Source organism: Chiloscyllium punctatum, chromosome 11, assembly GCF_047496795.1.
Source record: "Chiloscyllium punctatum isolate Juve2018m chromosome 11, sChiPun1.3, whole genome shotgun sequence".
NCBI lineage: Eukaryota > Metazoa > Chordata > Chondrichthyes > Orectolobiformes > Hemiscylliidae > Chiloscyllium > Chiloscyllium punctatum.
In genome coordinates, this window is record NC_092749.1 from 25,862,180 (window position 1) to 25,885,001 (window position 22,822).

At 43.2% G+C, this 22,822-nt stretch overlaps 1 protein-coding gene across 5 annotated transcripts in view; it reads right to left on the reverse strand.

Moving 5' to 3' along the window:
- The window catches only part of birc6 (baculoviral IAP repeat containing 6), a 243,325-nt gene that overhangs the window by 97,485 nt on the left and 123,018 nt on the right, over positions 1-22,822 (reverse strand). For all 5 annotated transcript variants that reach the window (XM_072580512.1, XM_072580515.1, XM_072580513.1 and 2 more), the window contains 7 exons: positions 17,326-17,888; positions 15,538-15,713; positions 14,389-14,485; positions 13,398-13,592; positions 12,929-13,129; positions 2,775-3,054; positions 390-646 (listed from right to left, as the gene is read on the reverse strand). In XM_072580512.1, coding sequence (XP_072436613.1) covers positions 390-646; positions 2,775-3,054; positions 12,929-13,129; positions 13,398-13,592; positions 14,389-14,485; positions 15,538-15,713; positions 17,326-17,888 — 1,769 coding nt within the window. The remainder of the gene's footprint in view (positions 1-389; positions 647-2,774; positions 3,055-12,928; positions 13,130-13,397; positions 13,593-14,388; positions 14,486-15,537; positions 15,714-17,325; positions 17,889-22,822) is intronic.

Below are 22,822 nucleotides of genomic sequence, written 5' to 3' on the forward strand. Positions count from 1 at the left end.
GAGGGTTCACAGGTGGGTCGGGGAAAGGAGCTATTGGGAGAGAAGGAAGAAAGGAAAAATGTGCATACCCATGGTCTAATTTATAGTTTTAACAGCAATGGTAACCATTTTAAATTTCTCATCAAACTAAATTAAGAACAGGAAACCAGCCATTTTACCTAAAAAAATTTGTGTGTGTTACCTTCCTAACAGGCTGTAAAACCATTCTAGGTTGGTTCTTACAGCAGTTAAGCTAAGAAGGGAGACATCCAGCTGGCATAATGCCATCTGCTCATCTGTTAACAGTTATCATCCTCCATCATTTAACGTATCATAACTGGATGAGTGAAGGAGATCAAAAACCTGCTTACCCCTACATTTTAAACAGCTAGGATTAAAATGTTCCTTACCTGTTGGATCAGTGCCTGAAGCAGCACAATTCCTTAAGAGAATATCAATCAGTTTTAAGCCAATTCTGGTTGACTGCAGTCCAATCTTAACCAACACAGCTTCAATATTTGGTGAATGCATACCACAATATGGCGACATTAGCAGTGCAGCACAGGTCTGCAACAGGTTAGCAGTAGGAGCTGCTGCACTGGCCATCATTGCTTCAAGTTCACTGATATGGGTCAAACAGTGGTGAAGAAGTCGCATCCAACCAATACTGAAAATAGAAATAAATCATTAAAACATACAGAACAGGAGGACTTTTAGACCATTGTCGTACAATCATGCTGACTTGTAAATTTGGTCTTAACATTCCAAAGTTAGGTCTGGACAAGATAAAACTTATTTCTCATCTGTATCAATTTTCTGTGCTCTGTTTCAGCAGCAGTCTTTGAATGGGCCTCATTTCCACGTGTAGCAACAATTCAAACAGGAGGGCAAATACTGAGTTCAAGACGGTAACTCATCCATGGATAAGCATCACAGTTGAAACTGATGCTTTCCTTAGCTGATGTCCACATGTATCCACAGGTTTATAAGCAATTAAATATAGACTGAAATAGAAACTCAAGTCTCTTTTTTTGATTTGAAGCTAAATGCAGCATCACTACTGCTGACTAAACAAGATCAACAACATAAGCAGAGTACAAGAAGGAACAGACTTAGAACTTTTCCTGTTTACATGTTTTAGCTACTAATTTTCATATTCAGCTATAGCTCAGAGGTTCTACATAAAACAGTGAATTGTACTAAATGTTTGTATTATTTTTTGTACTATGTTTGAAGCATATATAATAAACAGGTAATAGCACTCATGATATCAGATATTCAACCTTGCCAAATCTCTAGAATAACTGCAGATTTAACAGCTTGATTGGGAGACATTACAATTATGAAACCTTATGGTTGTGTTTAAAACTGTCTCTTGTAAGATAAAATGGAATGCCCTGAAATGGGGGTGGGAGGGAGGATGCTGAAATTATGGTAGAATCTGGGGAAAAGTCTCTGAGATTTGACTGCCCTGGAGAAAGAGGCCCAGGGCAAGACCAAAGGAAATCAAATGACAGTTTTCACACCGTCACAAACTTCTCCAAAGCAGATGCTGCAGAGGGACACAAAGCAAACTTTGCTGCGTTAGCCCAAACAGAATGCTGGTTCCCTGTTCTAAGAGGTGGAACTTGTGGATATTGAAGAACAAGGAGCTGCTGAGGGTGCTTTGCTACTAGAAAGTCAGGAGGAATTTGGGCTGGAAGTTGCAAGGCTGCTTGGCTCAGAGTGTGATGCAATATAGAAGATCATACTTACTATTGACAGCCAGGAGCATGCACAGTAGCAGCAAAACATTTGAAAAGCCTTTAAATAGAGTGATGAAAACTTAAAAATGAAAAACAATCAAGGGAAAGCTTATATTATTGAACAGAAAAAAAGGTTAAGCAAAGTAGATTTTTAATTGTTTTAAAATCAGCTTTACATTGTACATGCATATCCACATGAAAAATCTGAAAAACATCAATGATAAGCATGTAGAATGAATATTCTTCATAGGATTGCTGGTGTCAGCAGATGCAAAATGTGTAGTCTAAAGTAACTGTTATCTATTAAGTAACTTATAGTTCACATCCGTTTCCATGTGCTGGTTACAGCAAAAGTCAAGCAAAATCTTGTCATATGCTTTATCTCTTGAGGGATAAGGACAGGGTGAATAGACGGCAACTATTCTCCTTCGTCAAAGGATCAAGGGAGTATAATTTTAAAGTCAGAGGGGATTTGAGGAGATTTTTCATCCAGAGAATGGTGGGAGTCTGAAATGCACCGTCTGGGAGGGTAGTTGAGGCAGGAAACCTCACAACCTTTACAAAGTACTTTATAAAGCACTTGAAGTGCCATAACATTCAAAGCTTAGTTGGGAACTGTGACTAATGTAGCTGTATGCTTTTGCTGGTCTTGACTCGATAATCCAAAGGGCTTCTTCTAGACTGTACGATTCTGTAAGTGTTCCCTCAAACCCAAACTAACCAACTTCATACCCCTAGTGGTATCAATCATCGGCTCAACTCACCTTAACTACTTTTCTCACACTTACAACCCTACTCTCCATGCAGGCTCTCGTATTTACAGACACCACTGTAACTTTGCCATCTCACATGGCATTCTTCACTTGCATTGCCTGGATTACAGACTGCCACCTCTGGCTACCCATATCCCAATAACCCTCTCTCTAACTTTGCATCCTTCTAAATTCTGGACAAGATCTTCTCAGAATCGCTGAATATAAAATAACACCTTTAGAATATTTCTTGAACTTTCTTCAAATAGTTACTATTAGCACAGTTCCAGCATTTTACCTGGTTTTAGAAACTTGATCCTCTGAGGGAAGGAAAGGGTTATTCACTGTTGCAGATGAAGTACTCCCAAAGGCTGTAAGACCCAGTAGTTTGATCTGCGATAGACCCAAAGTGCTGGCATCCCGTGGGCGGTGTAGCCGCAGGCAGACAGCTGATGCAACTTCAGCTTTGACCAGCTGTATTTTAATATAAGTTAATCCACTAGTAATAACTGGGGTAGAAAGGGGCAACATGTTCACTCCATCGGCACTGATCTCAACCGATACAGAAGAAGGACAGGCTGCAAGAAAGAAAGTGGGATAAATATATAATGTTCAGTCGGAGAGCAGAATAACTAAAAGGTTAATTTTGATTCTGGCATGTGAACTCAGCTACTACACAAATATTCTTTGGGTTAGGTAGTGTTTAGCATCATAAAGTCTTTCATTATCAAACATTTGCTGGTAAAAACTGATTAATGGATCAAAGTTGTTGCAATTCCTAGCTCAATAATGCAATCTCATACCCTCTGTCTTAATTCATGGGAAAGGAAGACCATTGGCAAGGTTTGCTGCCCATCCCCAATTGCCCTTGTGAAGGTAATAGCTAGCCATGCCTCGAATTATTGCAGTCCATTCAGCGTAAAACATGCACAATGGCATTAGGAAGGCAATTCTAGGTTATTGGCCCAGAGACACTGAGGAATGGTGACACAGGATTATGGACAACTTCAAAAAGGTAATTGTAGACAGTTGTGCTTCAATATGGCTTCAACCTCAACTTTTGTAGGTAGAAGAGATGGACAGATTTGGAAAGCTCTACCAAACTGTGCGCTGGTGGAAGTCGTCAATGGATAAGATGGTGAATGCAGTACATGTCAACTGGGCTGTTTACCGTAGATAAATCTGAGTATTTTCATTTTTGTTGACAAATGGAGAGTATCCCATCACACACCTTCCTTGTACCTTCTAAATAACCTTCAAGGAGTCAGATAGAGTTACTCACTGCAGAATTCCCACCATCGACCTGCTCTTGCATCCACAGTACTTATATGAGCATTCCTCTGGTCAATTTGATAGCCTCTGGCTTGTGCTCGTAGACTGTGAGATAGCACGGCTAAGAGGTTACATTGCGGTCGGCGATTAACTTGTCCTGCGCTCAATTGTTTATTTAACAGGCGGTGACTGACAGCTGTGCTGGCTGCAGGTAGGTACATTTGCTGAATTCCTCGAAAATTATGTTCACAGCCTGCAAGCTCAACTCCGAAGCCGTTTCACAGTATGCCAGGAGCTATCACCCACGGGCACGTTTCTGCACCAACCGGGTGGGGACAATGGTGCACAGCCACCAATCCTGGACATGATAATGCTTAGGAGGCATGGTAAATACGTTACCTTCAGGACCAAGGTAGGAAATTGTCTTGTAACACCTGGGTGCCTGGTAGGCACAGTGCTCAAGGAAACAGAGGACAGCCGCTGTGTCATTCCCTTTACTGGAGACCTGTACATCTGGTCTCACGGAAACTGGCCATATGGGAGGTCGCAGATCAGGCAGCATCCAAGGAGCAGGAGAATCGACGTTTCGGGCATGAGCCCTTCTTCAGGAATGAGGAAAGTGTGGCTGAAGAAGGGCTCATGCCCGAAACGTCGATTCTCCTGCTCCTTAGATACTGCCTGACCTGCTGCGCTTTTCCAGCAACACATTTTCAGCTCTGATCTCCAGCATCTGCAGTCCTCACTTTCTCCCATATGGGAGGTCCTTTAAATTTGAAAAGATTAAGTATTGTACGGCAGCCATTAGGGGAGGGAATGGCGACCCTTTCTGGGGCACTGCCTACATGCTGCAGTGTCTGGGAAAGATCATCGCTGAGCATCCCCCCCCCCCCCCCCAAAAACTGACCCCAACAACCCCCAGTCGCAGCCTCGCTGCCTTATGCCCTGCAGTATCCCAAGCTGCCCCTATCACCTCCGGAATTAGACCCACTGCTAGATGAGGTGGCTGCATTCAGTGCCACCCAGCCCAGAAAGGGCTCGCAGCAGGACATGGAGTAGCCCGATTTAACACTGCCAAAAACATCATAATTACCCCATGCCCAAATATATAAACCTCACAACTTGACCTGGCAAACAGCAGAATGAGGGGACACATTAACAACATTGAGAAACCCGGACAGAAATGAGTTGTTTCCTACTCCCAGCCAGAAAGAAGCATCCCCTCAGACTGCCCAACCGGACCACCGGACAGACAGCAGTAGGCCATTTGCAACAGCCTGGGGACGCCCAAGGGGGTGAAGACCTGGACCCCCGGGGGCGGTCTCTGTTCCGCGATCGGTCAATAAACACTAGCAATTCAGTCTGGTTTTGTAAGATTTCACACATCATTCAATCTCGGACGGGCACAGTTGCCCAGTAATGCAGAGGTTAAACACTTCCATGTTCCTCGGAGAAATTGCGCACATGGCTTAAGACAAAGACATTTTTATACTGTTTTGAGAGAAGTACAGGGCATAATCACAGAGCACATTCAGACAATTACCAATCAATTTTAATGAAATGACTTAATCAACAACAACTTAGCCCAATGATATTTCCTGGGAACCAACCTTGCTTTCCAACGTTCAAGTACTCCTATCTCACGAACGTAGTCTCTGCACCTGCACAGTCAGTAAGGATGGCTCGTAATGTCTTATCTAGTTTAATTATTTCTATGCTGTAAAGGAAACATTGTCTGCTAATCTTTGTTGAGACAGACTGTGGTTAGTTCAGCTTTTAGCAGGGTTAAAAGTCATTTCATGCAGCTTTAGGCAGAATTGTCAATTTGCAGCCTAGGAGCTATTTTGTAATATTATTTGCATTAAGAAGCCAATTTATTGCGGTCTACGTTAGTAAGAGCACGAATTAAATGGTTGTTCCTGACTACAACTAGTTACTCCAACCTGCATTCAGATTTCAGACCCTCAGGAGCACGGTTGGAACTGTGGGAGAATGGGATATTGGGCGAGGGAGTGTAGGTCAGGAGCTAGGCACGGTTGCCCAGACATCCTCACACCTCCCCAGCCACCCGGGCACCACAACAGATCATTGCCCACCTCCAACCCCCACGCCCAATGCAGCCTCAACAGGCTGCATACACATTGACTGACCCCTTTTCCCGTAACCAAGAACTCAACTGGGGCTGACGCAGGAGGGAGGCTCTGCAGGCAGTTTCAATACGCTTCTCCCATTCCCCATCCAAAAATTCCAAGATGGACGTTGAGATTGAGGGACGGCTCATTTCTTTCGGAAGTGGATTCCGGGGCCATCCATTCGTCTGCACCTCCTTCAGCAGAATTTACCGAGCTTGAAAACTGTCTGAACTGTGGGGATTTTAGGAGTACCCATTGTGGAACTACTTTCCCATTTCGTGCAGTTCAACATAGGACCTGCCACAGTCCTAGATGTTGCCATTATCTCTGCCTCCTGCCCAGTAGCCTTCCTGGAGGTTGCCAGACACTGTGCAAGTTAAATGCCAGCATGCACTGCTCCCCTGAAGGATTCACGCTTGAGATCCCGGAAGCAAACTATTCTATGCTAGGGGCAGCAATCTCCCGCAGCCCTGAGCCCTCTGACCAGGCAAACATTTGCTACGCCTGGTTGTGCCCGCCAGAATCTACCTGGGTCCTTCTTGACCCTCTCCTCTATCAACCACCCCTTCATCCCCCACATTATCCTTCCTCCAGTGGGTGACACTGACAGGCAGCTTTGTTAATTTCACTGTGCAGCTTCTGGCCCGCAGGAACTGGCATCGACATTGAGCCGTCCCTCAATCTCAACATTCTTCTTGGAATTTTTGGATGGGGAATGGGAGAAGCGTATTGAAACTGCCTGCAGAGCCTCCCTCCTGCGTCAGCCCTAGTTGAGTTCTTGGTTACGGGAAAAGGGGTCAGTCAATGTGTATGCAGCTCAGTCCAGAGCAGGCTGCGCTGGCCTCAACAACCCACTGGCAGTTCCGCACATTCCTGTTATTATGAGCCTGTGGCTCACCAAAGATCTAGGAACCATAATAGTGTGGCTTGCGCAACCACCACTACATTTTACACCCCTTGGGTAAGACGCAGACCCTCTGCTGCGTACGCTGTGCTCCTGCATTACGACAAACTACTTTTACAAAACAGAGTCCAGGCACTGACCCCTCCTACAAGAGCCCCCTCTTATTAGCTGATCTCACAAACTCACTGTGGACACAGCACTCAAACCACGCAGGCCAGGTATTGTCTCCCCCCCCCCCGCCATACAGTTACATTCAGACAAGGAGCCACCCTAACATCAATACGACAATACCAATTATCACCCGCAGCAGTAGAGGGGATCACTTCTGCAACAGAGAATCCTAGTGCCCACAACAAGTCCGTGCACAAGCCCATTTTACCTATACCAAAGCCCAGATCAGGAAAATGCCACTTTGTGCAAGATCTTAAGGCTGTTAATGCCATTGTTGTTTCCTGTTCCCCAGTAGTTCCAGACACAAATGCTATCCTGACCAGTATCTCTGCCTCTGCCACTGCTTCTCCTTAATCGACCAATGGTCAGCCTTTCTCCCCTGAAAGTCATTACCTTTTTGCTTTTACGTAAGGCGGCTGTCAATAAACATGGACCTGGCTTCCCCATGGGTATATGGACAGTCCCACAGTTTATGCTGCTGCAGTACACCCCATCCTGTCCATCCTCCACCTGCCATGCCACAGCACCCTCCTTCAGTATGCAGATGATCTGTTATTAGCTTCCACCTTCTCTGCTGCATGCATGAAGGATATGGTGAGCTTGCACTGCTATCTGGCACAGGATGGACACAGGGTGTCTATCGAGAAAATGCAGCTCCGCTAGCAAAATGTCCAATACCTGAGGTACGACCTTTCACATGGCCTCAGAGCACTGTCCAAGGAGCAGGTAGCAGCCATTACCCAACTTCTCCCACTTGCCACAAACTTTTCTGCTGACGATAAACTACTGCAGGCACTGGATCCCTGGTCATCGTGCCATTGATGCACCCCTAAACAGCCAGCCAAAGTGAAGTGGATGGCCGAAATGGAACAATATTCACTGAACTGAAACAACAATTAATCTCCACACCTGCTCTGGCAGTACCAAATTACTCACAACCCTTCTATCTTTATGTAATCAAGTCAGAAGGGTTTGCGTCCGGCATTTTAACGCAGCTTCATGAGGATTTGTTGCCTTTTATTCTGTACATTTCCCACCTGTTGTGAGGGGAATTGCTGCATGTTTGCGTGCGGTGGCAGCAGCCACAGTAACAGTGGAAAAGGCCACCCCCATTTTGCTAGATCATCCATGTACTGTTTTGGACCCATATTTGGTCTCCCTGCTGCTCAATTCAGCAGCAACCTAACATTGTACTGCAACTCTAAAATCTGGCTACGAGGTCACTTTGCTATCTAAGTGAAACCAGCCTTGAACCCCGCCACCCTACTCCCGCTCACCCAGCATGATGCTGCAGACGACCATGGTGGTTTAGACCTGGTTCAGCAGGTTGCTACACCACTTCCTGACCTGTCCGAGACAGCACTACAAACCCTGACCTGATTCTTTTCACCAACAGCTCTTCCTTCCCGCCATCAGACCAACACACATTTGCAGGTTATGCCACCTGCACTCCTTTCACCTCCCTCGACTCAGCTGCGTTACAGATGAGACGTCCACACCAGCTGCAGAGCTCTTCGCTCTCACCTGAGCCTGCATCCTGGCAAAGAGTAGCACAGCCAACATCTACACAGATCCAGATATGCCTTTGGAGTCATTCATGATTTTGGCACAATATGGGAGCAGACAGGGTTCATCACGTCAGCAGGGAGACCACTCGAACGTGCTACACTTATCGCCAGCCTCCTAGAAGCAGTCCTGCTACCCTCTGCTGTAGTGATTATAAAATGTCCTCTGCCACTGATCCCGTCACGCCAGGAAGTGCCTCAGCTGATGCAGCCGCCCAGGAAGCCGCATTACTTTCATCGCTTATGTCCTGCACCCCCAGGGTGGCAAAACCTCCGGAGTCCCCTGACCGACTCGATGCAGTCTGAGAGGCTGAGCATGCTGCCCCACCAGAAGAGAGGGCAGCTGTAAGGCCCCAATGCGGGCGCAAGTCACCCTCCCGACAGGTACTTATACACCCTGATGGATCATCTGCCCAAAAGCCCACCTGCACTTACTGGCCCTAGTGGCACACGGAATCGGACACACAGGCAAGGGAGCCACGATACATGCTGTCAGCCATTCCTGGTACACACCTGGATTTGCTGCAGATGCCCAAGCCCTGCTATCACAGTGCCTCATCGGTCTACAGAACAATGCAGGGAAGCCTGTGGCCAAATATGACCACTTACCAGTTCCAGAGGGGCCCTTCACCCACCTCTAGATTGATTTTGCCCACATGCCTTTGAAACAGAGATACAAATACATCAAGAGTTATTGTAGACATATTTTCAAAATGAGTAGAGGCATTCCCCACAAAAAAAAGACGACGACTGGACATTGGTGAAGTGTTTCCTGCGGGATGTTGTTCCAAGATTTGGGGTCCCGGGGAACACAGAAACAGACAGGGGCACGCATTACACTGACAAGCTCATTATTACGGTCAGTGAAGCCCTAGGGATACCCTGGACACACCACATCCCATATCAGCCGCAGTCATCAGGAATGGTGGAAAGAATGAACGGCACTCTCAAAACTACCCTCCCCGACATCACTCAGGACACAGGACTAACTTGGCCAGACGCCCTGCCAATGGCGCTGTACACAAAGAGGACAGGGAAACCGAACGATGGGACTTACGCCCTTTGAGGGGCTAATAGAATGACCCATGTCCACAGCCAACAGACCCCCACAACTAGCCACTGACACAGCACTGCTCCAAACACAGGAGGCTCTCTTAAGATTACATTCAAGCCTTTAGTAGAAGAATCATTTTAAACCATAGCAGGAACCACTTTACCCATTTAAACCTGGGGACTATGTAATGACACAGTCACTGCCAAAAGATTGTCTCTCCCAGAGGTGGAAAGGACCAGACCCAGTCTTGCTCATGACCAGGACAGCTGTCAAGCTCCAAGGGAGAATAAAATGGACGCACATGACCCAGCACAAGATGGCTCCATCTCCACAGAAGGATGATCAAGCAAGACAGGTAACACCTCCAGAGATTGCAGAGGGATCCAGCTGCTCGGCACAGCCATCAAGATTGTCACCTTCGGTCTGACCTGCACGTCACCGCAGATGGGTAACAAGGGACACAGAGCGGGGCACTTAATCAGCCACGAGCTGCAGGCAAACACTTTCCTTAACATGACCCACGGGTATGCCCAGAGGGTGAACCAGACCAGCTGGTGGGTCTGTGCCTGCATTCCTGCCCATTCAGACATGAGCATTCCCCTAGCTGCAGTCTCTTTTAACACTGCAGAAATGGTAGAATGGTGGCTGGAACCAGACAAGTCCGCTGAGGTCACAACGCTCAGCCTGCCAACCAGACTGGCTATTGACAGAACTAATAGCCCAGACCACTGGAAATCTGCAGGGTACCACCTAGACAAACTCACAGGATGGTTCTACCCAGCCTAGATCCTTTCACATGAACCCCCAGCCTTGACAATCATTGACACCACTGGACAGGGGACACCCATAGGAACCATCAGCCTGATGAGAAGCCAGCCGCCCGGATGGGATGCTGGCCGCAGCCGGTGCGCTAGCTCACTGTTCCTGACCCCCGCAGCAGAGGGCAGCACCCTAAATTTAATTGTTTGCCCACAATTCCACTTTCAATATCATCTGGACAGGAACCCAAACCCACCACCTGAGAACATACAACAGCACTTATTTTTTCTGCAGCCAGAAGGCATACCCCTGGCTGCTGTTATCACGGACTGGGAGCTGTTTCGTCGGGTGAATGATACCATTCATTTACCACTCCCAGTCCTCTCCTTTCCAGAAGCTTATTACCCACAGAAAGCGCGCCCTCACTGCCCTAGACGAGGTGCTCTCCCTACCTGTGCACACTTTTGCAACCCTGTGCCAGGACATGGAGGAATATTAGGTGGCCATCTCAGTAGAATAGATAGCAAACGCCACAGCTGAATGCAGAGGCTGCTGCCATTTGCACTGTCACCCTACAAAATAAAATGGCCCTGGACTACTTGCTGGCCAAAAAAGATGGCATGTGCACCTTCATTGGCGCGGACTGCTGTACCTACATCCCTGATCCCAGCGAAAATGTAACAGACCTAGCACACCACATCTGACTGGCTACTGCTATCCTACATGGACATGAGACCCACTGGGACTTGTGGTGCCGGGCAAGGTCTGCTGCAAGGACTGATAACCCTTATTGCCATTCTTGTTGGTATTGTAGCCCTGGTCATGGCCCTCTGTACAAGCTGCTCCCGGTTGTGTACAGCATTGTTACCCCCCCGGCCCTCTCACCACCCAGCTAGTACAAGTCCACTGGAGTAACATCCCACCCCTGACACAGCCTCCAGTCTGTCAGATTCAGACACCGACTACCACCTCTCCGACACCAAATGCCCACCCCCGACAATCCACCCCCTGGATCTGGCTACATTGCCCTTTTTCATTTCTCCCGTAACAGTACAGAAAAGGGGGAATTGTGGGAGAAATATCTGCTATCCTGTCCACTCACATGACCACATAAGAAACACAGAAGCTGGCCTGCGAAACAGAGATTAAACCTGCAAACTCACACAGAGCACACCCATAGCGACCCAGTCTTGACCAAACAGGCGACCAAAGAAACCAGACATGACCAAGCTACTCCCAGACCAGAGAATACACTCATAGCAAGCTCCCAGCCCTGATTAACACTGTGGTCCCCAATACCCTAAGGGCAGGCTCACTTCCCATTGAAGACGATACCACATAAACAAATAGACAGAACGAGAGGCCCCAATGACTTTGCTTGCAGAAGAAACACAATGGACAGACCTGGATGCCAGGAGAAGGGACATGCGTACATATTCTCTATTTGCACAGACGGGAAATACAATGGAGAATCCTCTAAAAGACCTTTGCACCTACTCAGAGATGGCTGGAATCTCCTGTGTCAATTACAAGTGAATTTCTGTTGCTGGATGCTGGATTAATTTCCGTTCAGTTTATTCTTGTTTTAATCGATTGACAATTTTCACCATTATACTGTAACTGCTTTACAATTATCACATTTATGTCGTACCCCTATAAAACCTGCTGGTACCTTCCGCTCGGGGAAGAGAATCCTGGCCATCTGTACAGAGAATCAGTTCTGTGTCAGCCTGGTCAATTTCTCTTCCGCGATATTGCTTTGTCTAATAAACCGCTTGTCAATTTCAATATGATCCTCATTTGTGGTCTCTGATTCATTGGGCTGAATATCTCCGACAATGACTGGTGCAATTCAGTTTCTGATCAATGCCAATCTTCAGAACATTCTTGCTAAGAATTTCAGTAATGATAATGTCATTGAAAGACAAGGGGTGATACTTACATTCTCTTTTGATTGGTGGAAATGGTCATTGCTGAGAACTTAAGTTGCAAGCAACATTTGTGAACATGCCTGCCCAAGCTTGAATATTACCCAAGTTTTTGTTACACACAAACATGGACTGCTCAGTACTTGAGTCATGAATGTTACTGAACACTGTGCAACCATCAGCAAATATTCCCACTTCTGAACTTATTGGAGGTAAGGTCATTGATGAAACATTGATGGACCTAGGATACTACCTTCTTTAACGCAAGAAAATGATTCCGTTTTGTTACTTCTTTCTATCACCTTTTAGCGAGGCCAAGTCATGCTACTAAGTTCTACCACACTTTACGAAATGTTCAGGTCTACACTGAGTATTTTGTGGTTTAACATCACAACTTCTGTAAATTAATTTCATTTTCCTTATGAACTTAACATGACCTTTACTGACCAATATCTAATTAAATTATAGACTGGTGTGGGAACCACACAGTGCAGTGCCCTTCTATGTGATGGTTACCATTATGTCCACAAGCCACCATGAGTTGCTCTTGCATGAGAAACTGTACCAATATAGTAACTACTTTCAATCCTTATAGACAGAACATCTTGGACAGAAACAAAACTATGATTTATGCTAATCACCACAAATCCTCAACCTTCAACATACTTACTTGCAAGTGAGGCAAGGTGAGGCTGAATATGGATCTCTTTGAGCAGCACTGCAGCTGGAAGATGGATAGTGAGATCACACCATGCTTCTTCTGGTAAGAAGATATATGACCACGCTGCAGATCTCGCTCTGCGATGGGGTGGTGTGGCCTGAAGTAGTACCTCAGCTGGCTGAGCTGTTGGGCTACTAGAAGTTATTGTACCTAGAAAAAGAAAAAAATAAACTGATTAAAAAAAAAGGGGGCAGATCTTTAGCTGTAGGTAGTTGAAAAGTCTCTTCACATTTCACTGCAGTCAATTGAAACAAGTTAAAAAACATAATTGTTTCAAAGACTGACTACAATATTGGATACCTGCATGGTATAGACCTCCAATTTGTTAATGCAATCAAAGTTAAAGTAAAAAGTTATACAACAGATTAATTTGCATTTAATCAGAAAAACGATGAAATACCAACTGGGCACCACATACCCAATGGAGCGAAGTTATGAAGTCCTTCGGCATTGTCTGGCTCTGAAGCTAATACTCTAGCCTTCATGTTTCCATCAATTGTCTTACCAGGTCCACAATCAAGAAACTTCATTATGGTAGAAACCATACTCCGTGCTGTATTAACAATTGCTCGTGTACTAGTTACCATGTTATTGCAGATAAGCTGGACGCCCCCTACAAGAACAAAATAGCAATTCTTCAGATCGCATCCAAAGGCAGTGTCCCACAAAAAGTAATACTGAATTAAATATACATTTTTGTATTATTCTTTTTGTGGATGAATTAACAAAATTAGCACAAACCATTGGGAAAGTGAATGAAAGCTGTTCCCTAATGTGCACCAAACTAGCAGTTGAATTTTCATTAAGTATCTCATCTAAGAAAGATGACAACCAGCCATAGTAACAGATTGTGGTGTCATCTAAGATTACGAGTCTATGTCAAGATACAGACTACAAACTTCAGCTCAGAAAGAACTGTGCTACTGCATTCAGTTTTAGGAACTGCATTACAGAACAAATGCAATGGTCATTGAAGGTTATATAGTGGAGATTCACCAGACCAATGGGAATCTCTGGTGGGAATCTTCAGGACCCGGACACAACATTAAAATCAAAGCTTGGCTTTCAAGAGTAATGTCAGCAAAGTAGCAGAAATCTGAAGCACTCCTCTACAAACAGAGTTGAGAAAGTACCAACTGAAAATTTCAATGTTTTTTGTAATGTAGAGATTACAGAACCAAGGACAGCAGATGAAAACAAGATGAAGACCAGGCATAATTTTAATTGAAAGACTTCCTGCTGTTCAGAACAGCTAAAGCCTCCAGTTAAGTCAGGCTGATGCAAACATTGTTTTTAAATGATCTGGAAAAATATCCATTATAAAATACAGGGAATCAAAAAATATTCAAAGCCTTGAATCGCACAATAACTTGCTATTGTTTTCAACTGCACATGGACAATTTACATACCCATATCATGGAAAGCTTTTAGTGCTTCAGTGGAATCCAACACTCTCAAAATAAACCACAACAATGGCTCAGATAACTGGCATGTTGAAAGTGAACCCTAGAATATTAAAAGATTATTACAAAGAAATTATTGAAAAGTAAAAAAATTGACGAAGTAGTCTAAAATAACACATGATGGTTTACATGTAGTGATTCTCTCTGCTGTGAAAATGAAACCATTCTCCTTTCCCGCAGAAGTGTTTGGTAATTTTCTGTAAATAAGTGGGAAAAGTACTGAACAGAAAGCCAGAGGAGCTCTAAAACTCAGCATTAATTTCACGTCACTTAAAACGGAATGTGCACTTGCTGTGTCTGCAACTAATACGTCAATAGTTTCATTTCAAAGGGAAAGACTTGAAGTGCTGAATGCCCTGAAAATATTATTACTTTCAAAATGGAACAAACAACACAATCGCTTTCAGATTCCCATGATAATCACATTCCTCTCTACTAGGATTCCCCCTCTTGCTGTCCTGAAAACTTTGATTTTTATTGCAGTGTTTTTTCAATGTCATAAAGTGTGTTTTCCCTATCCTTTACCCAGGTCATGCATTGACTAATTGTAGCAGCCAACTGTCAAAAAAAAAATCAGCAACTTACTACCACTATATTTTGGAGTAGAAACTGTCAGACCATGAAAGAAATGTTGAAACAAGGGCTCATATCCTCAGTAATGCATTCATATTGATATGAGGCCAGCCAAAGGTGCTATCCATTAGTGTGTTGGGTGTCAGAGTAAAGACAGAAAGCACGTAAAAATATTAAACATAGTAATGTCCAGTGCACCATGAAGGAGAAATTTCTAAGTCACACTGATCGCAGGCCTGAGGATTGTCACTGCACAATGAGTGAGAGAGACACCAGAAAGTAAGGCAAAGCCAGGCCAAGTGTTTATACACAAAAGTATTTGTTTTTTGTAAAATGGGATATATTACTGTTGTTCACTTGTCAAAAAGGAAAAAAAAAGAATAATGGTATCAAAGGTCACTGCCCCTACAAATACGTCAACATAAAATTTCAAATATTTTACAAAGTATGATGCAATAGCATATTTGATTATGACTGCAGACATGATACTTCACAAAAACTTAAAATGATTCATTCCATTACCTGTCTTCCCATGTACCCACATGCCATGTAAGTAAGAATTGGCTGCAGCATGACCTGCACTGAAGTGGCCTTTTTGCTTAGTGTAGTTAGAATGCTGAAGAGACCATCACCAACTGAAATGGCATCTAAACCACTGTGGAAGTTCTCATGTTTTGTAAGATGTAATCCACTTGCACCTGATTAGAAAATAAAAACAATCATCTCTCTATATTGATGCCTGTATTTTTGCAAGAATAACATTTGCTCAAATATTGAAGTAAATCTCAAAAGTTATTTCTTCAACTCAACAATTAAGTTTTGTCAAGTTTTGATAAGATTTGTAGCTCAGGTTGAGGTTCTGGATGTAAGTTTGCTTGCTGAGCTGGAAAGTTTGACTTCAGATGTTTCGTCACCATACTAGGTGACATCATCAGTGAGCCTCTGGTGAAGCACCAGTGTTAGTGACCCACTTTCTATTTGTGTGTTTAGGTTTCCTTGGGTTGGTGATGTAATTTCCTGGTGTCATGACATCACCATAGGAACTGGCATCACCAACCCAAGGAAGCCCAAACATACAAATAGAAAGTGGGTCACTAACACCAGTGCTTCACCGGAGGTTCATTGATGATGTTACCGAGCATGGTGACGAAATGTCGGAAAATGAACCTTCCAGCACACTGAGCAAACTTACATCCAGAATTAAGATTTATGTAACTGAAAAATATTTTCCACATGGTCCATAAGAGACAAAGCTTAAATGGGTTAATTGTGTTAATTAACACATTTAGAATAAAAAAATTACAAAACTGCATTCCAGAGTAGCTAATAATTGGCTGAAGTTAAACTGAATTATTCAGTTGCCTTTAAGTTTATGGGGAAACTGTACAGTAAGTAGAGCATGGAAAGCAGTAGTTCCCCACAGCCTCACCATGTTGAGGTACGTTCTCTACAAGAACAATATTCTTATCCTTGTTGCTCTTCCTACATTACCCCACATTCGTTCAATCATGTATTTCATCTATACTCAAATGTTGACATGATTTCTGTATTTAGCTACTAATTCTGGTCTAGCTACTAATTCTAGTTAACAATGTCGTAAGCCTGTATTTAAAAAAAAAGTTTTGTTGTAAATCTTACATAGCCAATCTAATAAACATTGTTCTATTATTCCAGATAACTGAAAACAGTCTGTTCCTATTCAGCATGTATGGGAATCAGCTCACAAATTTCAAACACAATCAAATTACCCTATAATCATCTTTTAGATTTCAGATATTAGCAGTATTTGGCCTTTAACCTATAATCTCTACTCTAAAGTGAATAAATGCAACTTTTGAATCATTTCTTCACTCCAAGCAGCATCCAAGTAATTCTGTCAAACATACAGTTCTCCCCAAATCCTTCAAACAATGTAGATTTGCACACAGTATCATCTCAGCTGGCGTTGGGCTTCATACACATTTATCATTACATTCAACTTCTTTACTTCACCACAACAGAATATTTGTCTAACTATTTTTTAAATGCCTATATCAACTTTAGGTATCTCTATGGGTTTAAACCTATATTGCAACCTGCAAAACTTAGTTTTATTTCTTTAAAAAACCTGATCCCTTTCACATTTACTCTCACACCTTTCACTTAATTGTTCAAATTCTAATCAATTAAAACATACATTTTACTTATCTTGATCTTCAGAATCTTTAAATTCCCAGTAGTGGATACAACAACTAAATCTTACAGCAGTATTGATTAATACTTTTAATGAGCTCCATCTTAACCGAGGCGACTTATCAACAGAATACCTACCTATTATCATTGCCATAGCATTGCTATTGCACTGCCCCAAAGCTGAAAGGATCTGGCTCATGATTTGCTGGTTTCCCAAAACCAAATCGGCAATGCAAGTTGTTGCTCCTTGTGTGAAAGAGGTGTTTGTGTTCCCATCTTTATTGCCAGAGACCTTTTCCTCATCAGACACGCTGTCTGAGGCACTGCTGGCAACTGGCATCCTGGCACTGTACTCTCTGTTGCTTGAAAGGGGCAACTGCACCAAAATGTTAACCAACTTCAGCAGATCAAACATGAGTTGATCCCTCGTCGTCTCCCCACATACTGCTTTTGCATCACCTGGACGGATGATATTTGCAAATAATCCTCCAAAACAGGCACGGGCTCCAACTGAACTGTCAGAGCCGCTTCGAGATATAACCTTGTCTGAGCAGGTGATATAATGATGCACCAAGAAAGTCACAGATTCGATGACTGCAGAGATTGTGCTGACAGAAACAGACTCAAAGTTTTGGTCCAACGTAAACTCCAGGAGTTTTACCTGTGCATCCAGTGGACCTTGTCCAGTTTGGAATGGGCCTCTGAAGAACAAATTTTTTTTTAAATTACAATTCACAATTTGACAGGATTAAAATGCATTCATCATTCAACAGCCGCAGACAACTCTAATGATTTAGAAATGTTGATTTATCATCTATGCGGAAATACCTATAGGAAGAATATGCCCTGTAAACTTTCTCAACCAACAATGACAATTACAATATTTCCTAAACTGAGATTTTGTTTTTAATTTTGGATCTGAACTGGGACATTCTTGCATCTAGTTTATCTAGCTTGACTAAATCAAAGTACCCTACCTCCAAGTCAAAAGATTGAGTGTGCAAGTCTGCCCTGAAGACTTGAACTGAGCTCTGAACACAGCTGTATTGTTAGAAGTATAATCTGGTAGATGAGTCCTGACATTTCAGGTTATTCAAAGAGCAGGATATTTGGACTAATCCACAATTAATGTTTCCCTTCCCCTCACCCCTCTTTCTCATCACCTCTCATCTTCCAGCTTGCTGACATCTTTGCATTCCAGTAATTCTAGGCTTTTCAGCCCCCCAATTTCAAAAGCTCCACGGCTACCAACCATGCTTTCAGCTGCCAGTGCCCCAAGATCTGGAATTTCTTTCCTAAACATCATTTCACTAGCTCTCTTTTTTTCCAAGATGTCTTTTTAAAACTTATCTCCCCGCTAAAGGTTTTGGTCACTGGTCATAATATTTCATGTGAAATTTTGTTTGATAATGTTCCTTTGAAGTGCATCTGGTTGTTTTACTATATTTAGATACCAAAACAAGTATTATCCCAATTATGTTTTTGGGACCTAGTTCAGCACAAAGTGGCTACAACACACCTGTGACTCTAAGTAGCAACTCATTGGCTGTGACACACTTGGGAATGTCTCCGATGATACATTAATACAAAAATACAGGCTCATTCTCTTCTAAGCTTGGAGGAGGAAATAAACCACGGTGGAGTGGTTAGAAGTAAAATATTATTCAGTTGCTACGATTCAGTCATATTAATTATAAAAATGCTTATTTCTATAGGGCTTTTAATGCAATAAAACATCCTGAAGTATTTCACGAAGCATTAAAAATTTAAAATCAAGTTATATTAGCACGAACGGCTGAAGAGATGGTCAAAGAAGTAGGTTTTAAGGAGATTCGTATAAAACTAAGAGGTGGAGATGTTTAAGGAGTTTATGCAGAATTTAGGACAAGGCAGATGAAGGGACAATAACAATGTTGCAATTACAATCTGGTAAACACAAAAGGCCAAAATTAGTGGAGTACAGATATGTTGCAAGGTTGTCGGATCAGAGATTACATCAGTTGAATATTTGAGGCCATAGAAGGATTTGAAACAGGGATGAGAATGATTAAAAAAAGATTAAAGCAATGTTTAACCAGGGACAAATGCAGGACAATGAGCAGAGAGGTGATGGGGGAAACAGGACGTAAGCAGAATTCTGGATAATGCAGGTTTAAGGAGGCCAGGTGTAACAGGCCAGCCAGGAGTGTATTGAAATGGTCTCGTCTAGAAATAAAGGCATAGATGAGTGTTTCAGCAGGTGAGCAGAGATAGGCAGAGACAATTATGTTACAAATGTGAAAAGGCTGGTCTCAGTGATGGCATAGATGTGTGGTTGGAAGCATGTCACTGAGTCAAATATGTCATTGTAGAAGTGGAGAAAGTACCACCTCATAATAACCAACCTTTGCTTTTTGTCCCTAGATGAAAATCTCATTGAGTCCTTGTGAAATCATAAACTGGGGACCAAAATGCTGTTTAGCAAAGGAATAAATTTTAATACCACGAAGGTATGACGAAAATGGTGTAAACATTGCAGTGAAATGTTATCAAATAGTTGAAATAATTAAAATCACTGAATGTGTAATCATTGTTATTAAGTAAAATATTTAACTAACAATTACTTATTGTTAGAATACAAAGTGCCACCATGGGCTAAGGGGTTGCATGCTCACACTAGTCACTACCTTGTGTTGGTATTCCATACTGGAGACCTGAGCACATAAACCATGCTGACAATCAGTGCAGTACTGAAGGAGAGTTATACTGTTAAAGATGTTTCCTTTTTAGTGCGATATTAAACCGAAGACCCTCGTGCCCTCGGGTGTGGAAGAAAGAAATCTCATGGACATGATAATTTGAAGACCAGGGAGTTTCTTTGAATGCCTGGACAGTATTTAATCCTTAATCAACATCTTTTAAATAGATTACCTAGTCATTTATTTCACTGTTATTGTGTTTAGCTTTACACTGTACAATACAGTTCTTTCACTTTCTATATTCCAACAGCAATAACATTTTTCAAAAGATTAATGGGCTGATCAGCACTTTAGAATATCCCCCTGGTCATGAAAGGGAGAAAAATGGAAGAAATCAAGGAATTCAGGAAAATCACAATCAGAGAAGTGGTACTGACTAAACTGTTCAAACTCCCGATTGTCAAGTCATGTATTTCATCCCAGGGTCTAAAAAAGGAACTGCAAGGCTGAGTTGATGAACATGCTTTAATTTTCCAAAACTCCCTTGATTCCAGAAGGTTTCATTTAAATAAAATAGTAAACCTAACTCCTTCGTTCAAAAAGGAAGGCAAAAAACATGAGTTAGCTTTAAATCTGTCAAAGGGGAAATGTTAGATGCTCCAATTGAAGAAGTTATAGCAGAGCATTTAAGTAAGTTCAAAGTAAGCAGGTAGAGTCAGCATGGTTTTTTGAAAGGAAAATCACTTTTAACCAATCTACTGGTGTTCTTTGAGGAAGTATATTCCTGTCAGGGTGAAAGGAAGGGCTGGTAGGTATAGGGAATGCTGGATGAGTAAAGAAATTGAGGGTTTGATTAAAAAAGAGGAAACATATGTAAGGTATAGACAGGATAAATCGAGTGAATCCTTAGAAGAGTATACTTAAGAGGGAAATCAGGAGGGCAAAAAGGGAACATGAGATAGCTTTGGCAAACACAATAAAGGAGAATCCAAAGGGTTTTCACAAATACATTAAGGACAAAAGGGTAACAAGGGAGAGAATAGGGCCCCTCAAAGATCAGCAAGGCGGCCTGTGTATGGAGCTGCAGAAAATGGGGGAGATACTAAACGAGCATTTTGCATCAGTATTTACTGTGGAAAAGGATATGGAAGATGTAGACTGTCGGGAAATAGATGGTGACAGCTTGCAAAATGTCCAAATTACAGAGGAGGAAGTGCTGGATGTCTTGAAACGCATAAAAGGTGGATAAATCCCCAGGACCTGATCAGGTGTACCCAAGAACTCTGTGGGAAGCTAGAGAAGTGATTGCTGGGGCTCATGCTAAGATATTTGTATCATCGATAGTCACAGGTGAGGTGCCAGAAGACTGGAGGTTGGCTAACATGATGCCACTGTTTAAGAAGGGTGGTAAGGACAAACCAGGGAACTATAGATCAGTGAGCCTGACGTCGGTGGTGGGCAAGTTGTTGGAGGGAGACTTGAGGGACATGATGTACAAGTATTTGGAAAGGCAAGGACTGATTAGGGATAGTCAACATGGCTTTGTGCATGGGAAATCATGTCTCACAAACTTGATTGAGTTTTTTGAGGAAGGAACAAAGAGGATTGATGAAGGCACAGCAGTAGATTTGATCTATATGGATTTCAGTAAGGCATTCAAAAAGGTTCTCTATGGGAGTTTGATTAGCAAGGTTAGATCTCATGGAATACAGGGAGAACTAGCCTTTTGGATACAGAACTGGCCCAAAAGGTAGAAGACAGAGGGTGGTGGTGGAGGGTAGTTTTTCAGACTGGAGGCCTGTGACCAGTGGAGTGCCATGAGGTTCGGTGCTGGGTCCTCTACTTTTTGTCATTTACATAAATGATTTGGATGCGAACATGAGGTACAGTTACTAAGTTTGAAGATGATGCCAAAATTGGAGGTGGAGTTGACAGTGAAGAGGATTACCTCAGATTACAACAGGATCTTGACCAGATGGGCCAATGGGCTGAGAAGTGGCAGATGGAGTTTAATTCAGATAAATGCGAGGTGCTGCATTTTGGGAAAGCAAATCTTAGCAGGATATATACACTTAATGGTAAGGTCCTAAGGAGTGTTGCTGAATAAAGAGACCTTGGAGTGCAGGTTCATAGCTCCTTGAAAGTGGAGTCACAGGTAGACAGGATAATGAAGGCGGCGTTTGGTATGTTTTCGTTTATTCGTCAGAGCATTCAGTACAGGAGTTGGGAGGTCATGTTGCGGCTGTACAGGACAATGGTTAGGCCACTGTTAGAATATTACGTGCAGTTCTGGTCTCCTTCCAATCGGAAAGATGTTGTGCACCTTGAAAGGGTTCAGAAACGATTTACAAGGATGTTGCCAGGGTTGGAGGATTTGAGCTATGGGGAGAGGCTGAACAGGCTGGGGCTGTTTTGCCTGGAGCGTCAGAGGCTATGGGGTGACTTTATAGAGGTTTACAAAGTTATTGAGGGGCATGGATAGGGTAAATAGGCAAAGTCTTTTCCCTGGGGTCGGGGAGTCCAGAACGAGAGGGCATAGGTTTAGGGTAAGAGGGACAAGATATAAAAGAGACCTAAAGGGCAACCTTTCCACACAGAGGGTGGTAAGTGTATGGAACGAGCTGATAGAGGAAGTGGTGGAGGCTGGTACAATTGTAACATTTAAGAGGCATTTGGAAGGGTATATGAATAGGAAGGGTTTGGAGAGACGGGTGCTGGCAGGTAGGACTAGATTGGGTTGGGATATCTTGTTGGCATGGACGGGTTGGACTGAAGGGTCTGTTTCCATGCTGTACATCTCTATGACTCTAAGTAACATACTGAGAATGTGGTGGCACTTTGGCACAGTGGTTAGCACTGCTGCCTCACTGCGCCAGAGACGCGGGTTCAATTCCCGCCTCAGGCAACTGTGTGGCGTTTGCACATTCTTCCCGTGCCTGCGTGGGTTTCCTCCGTGT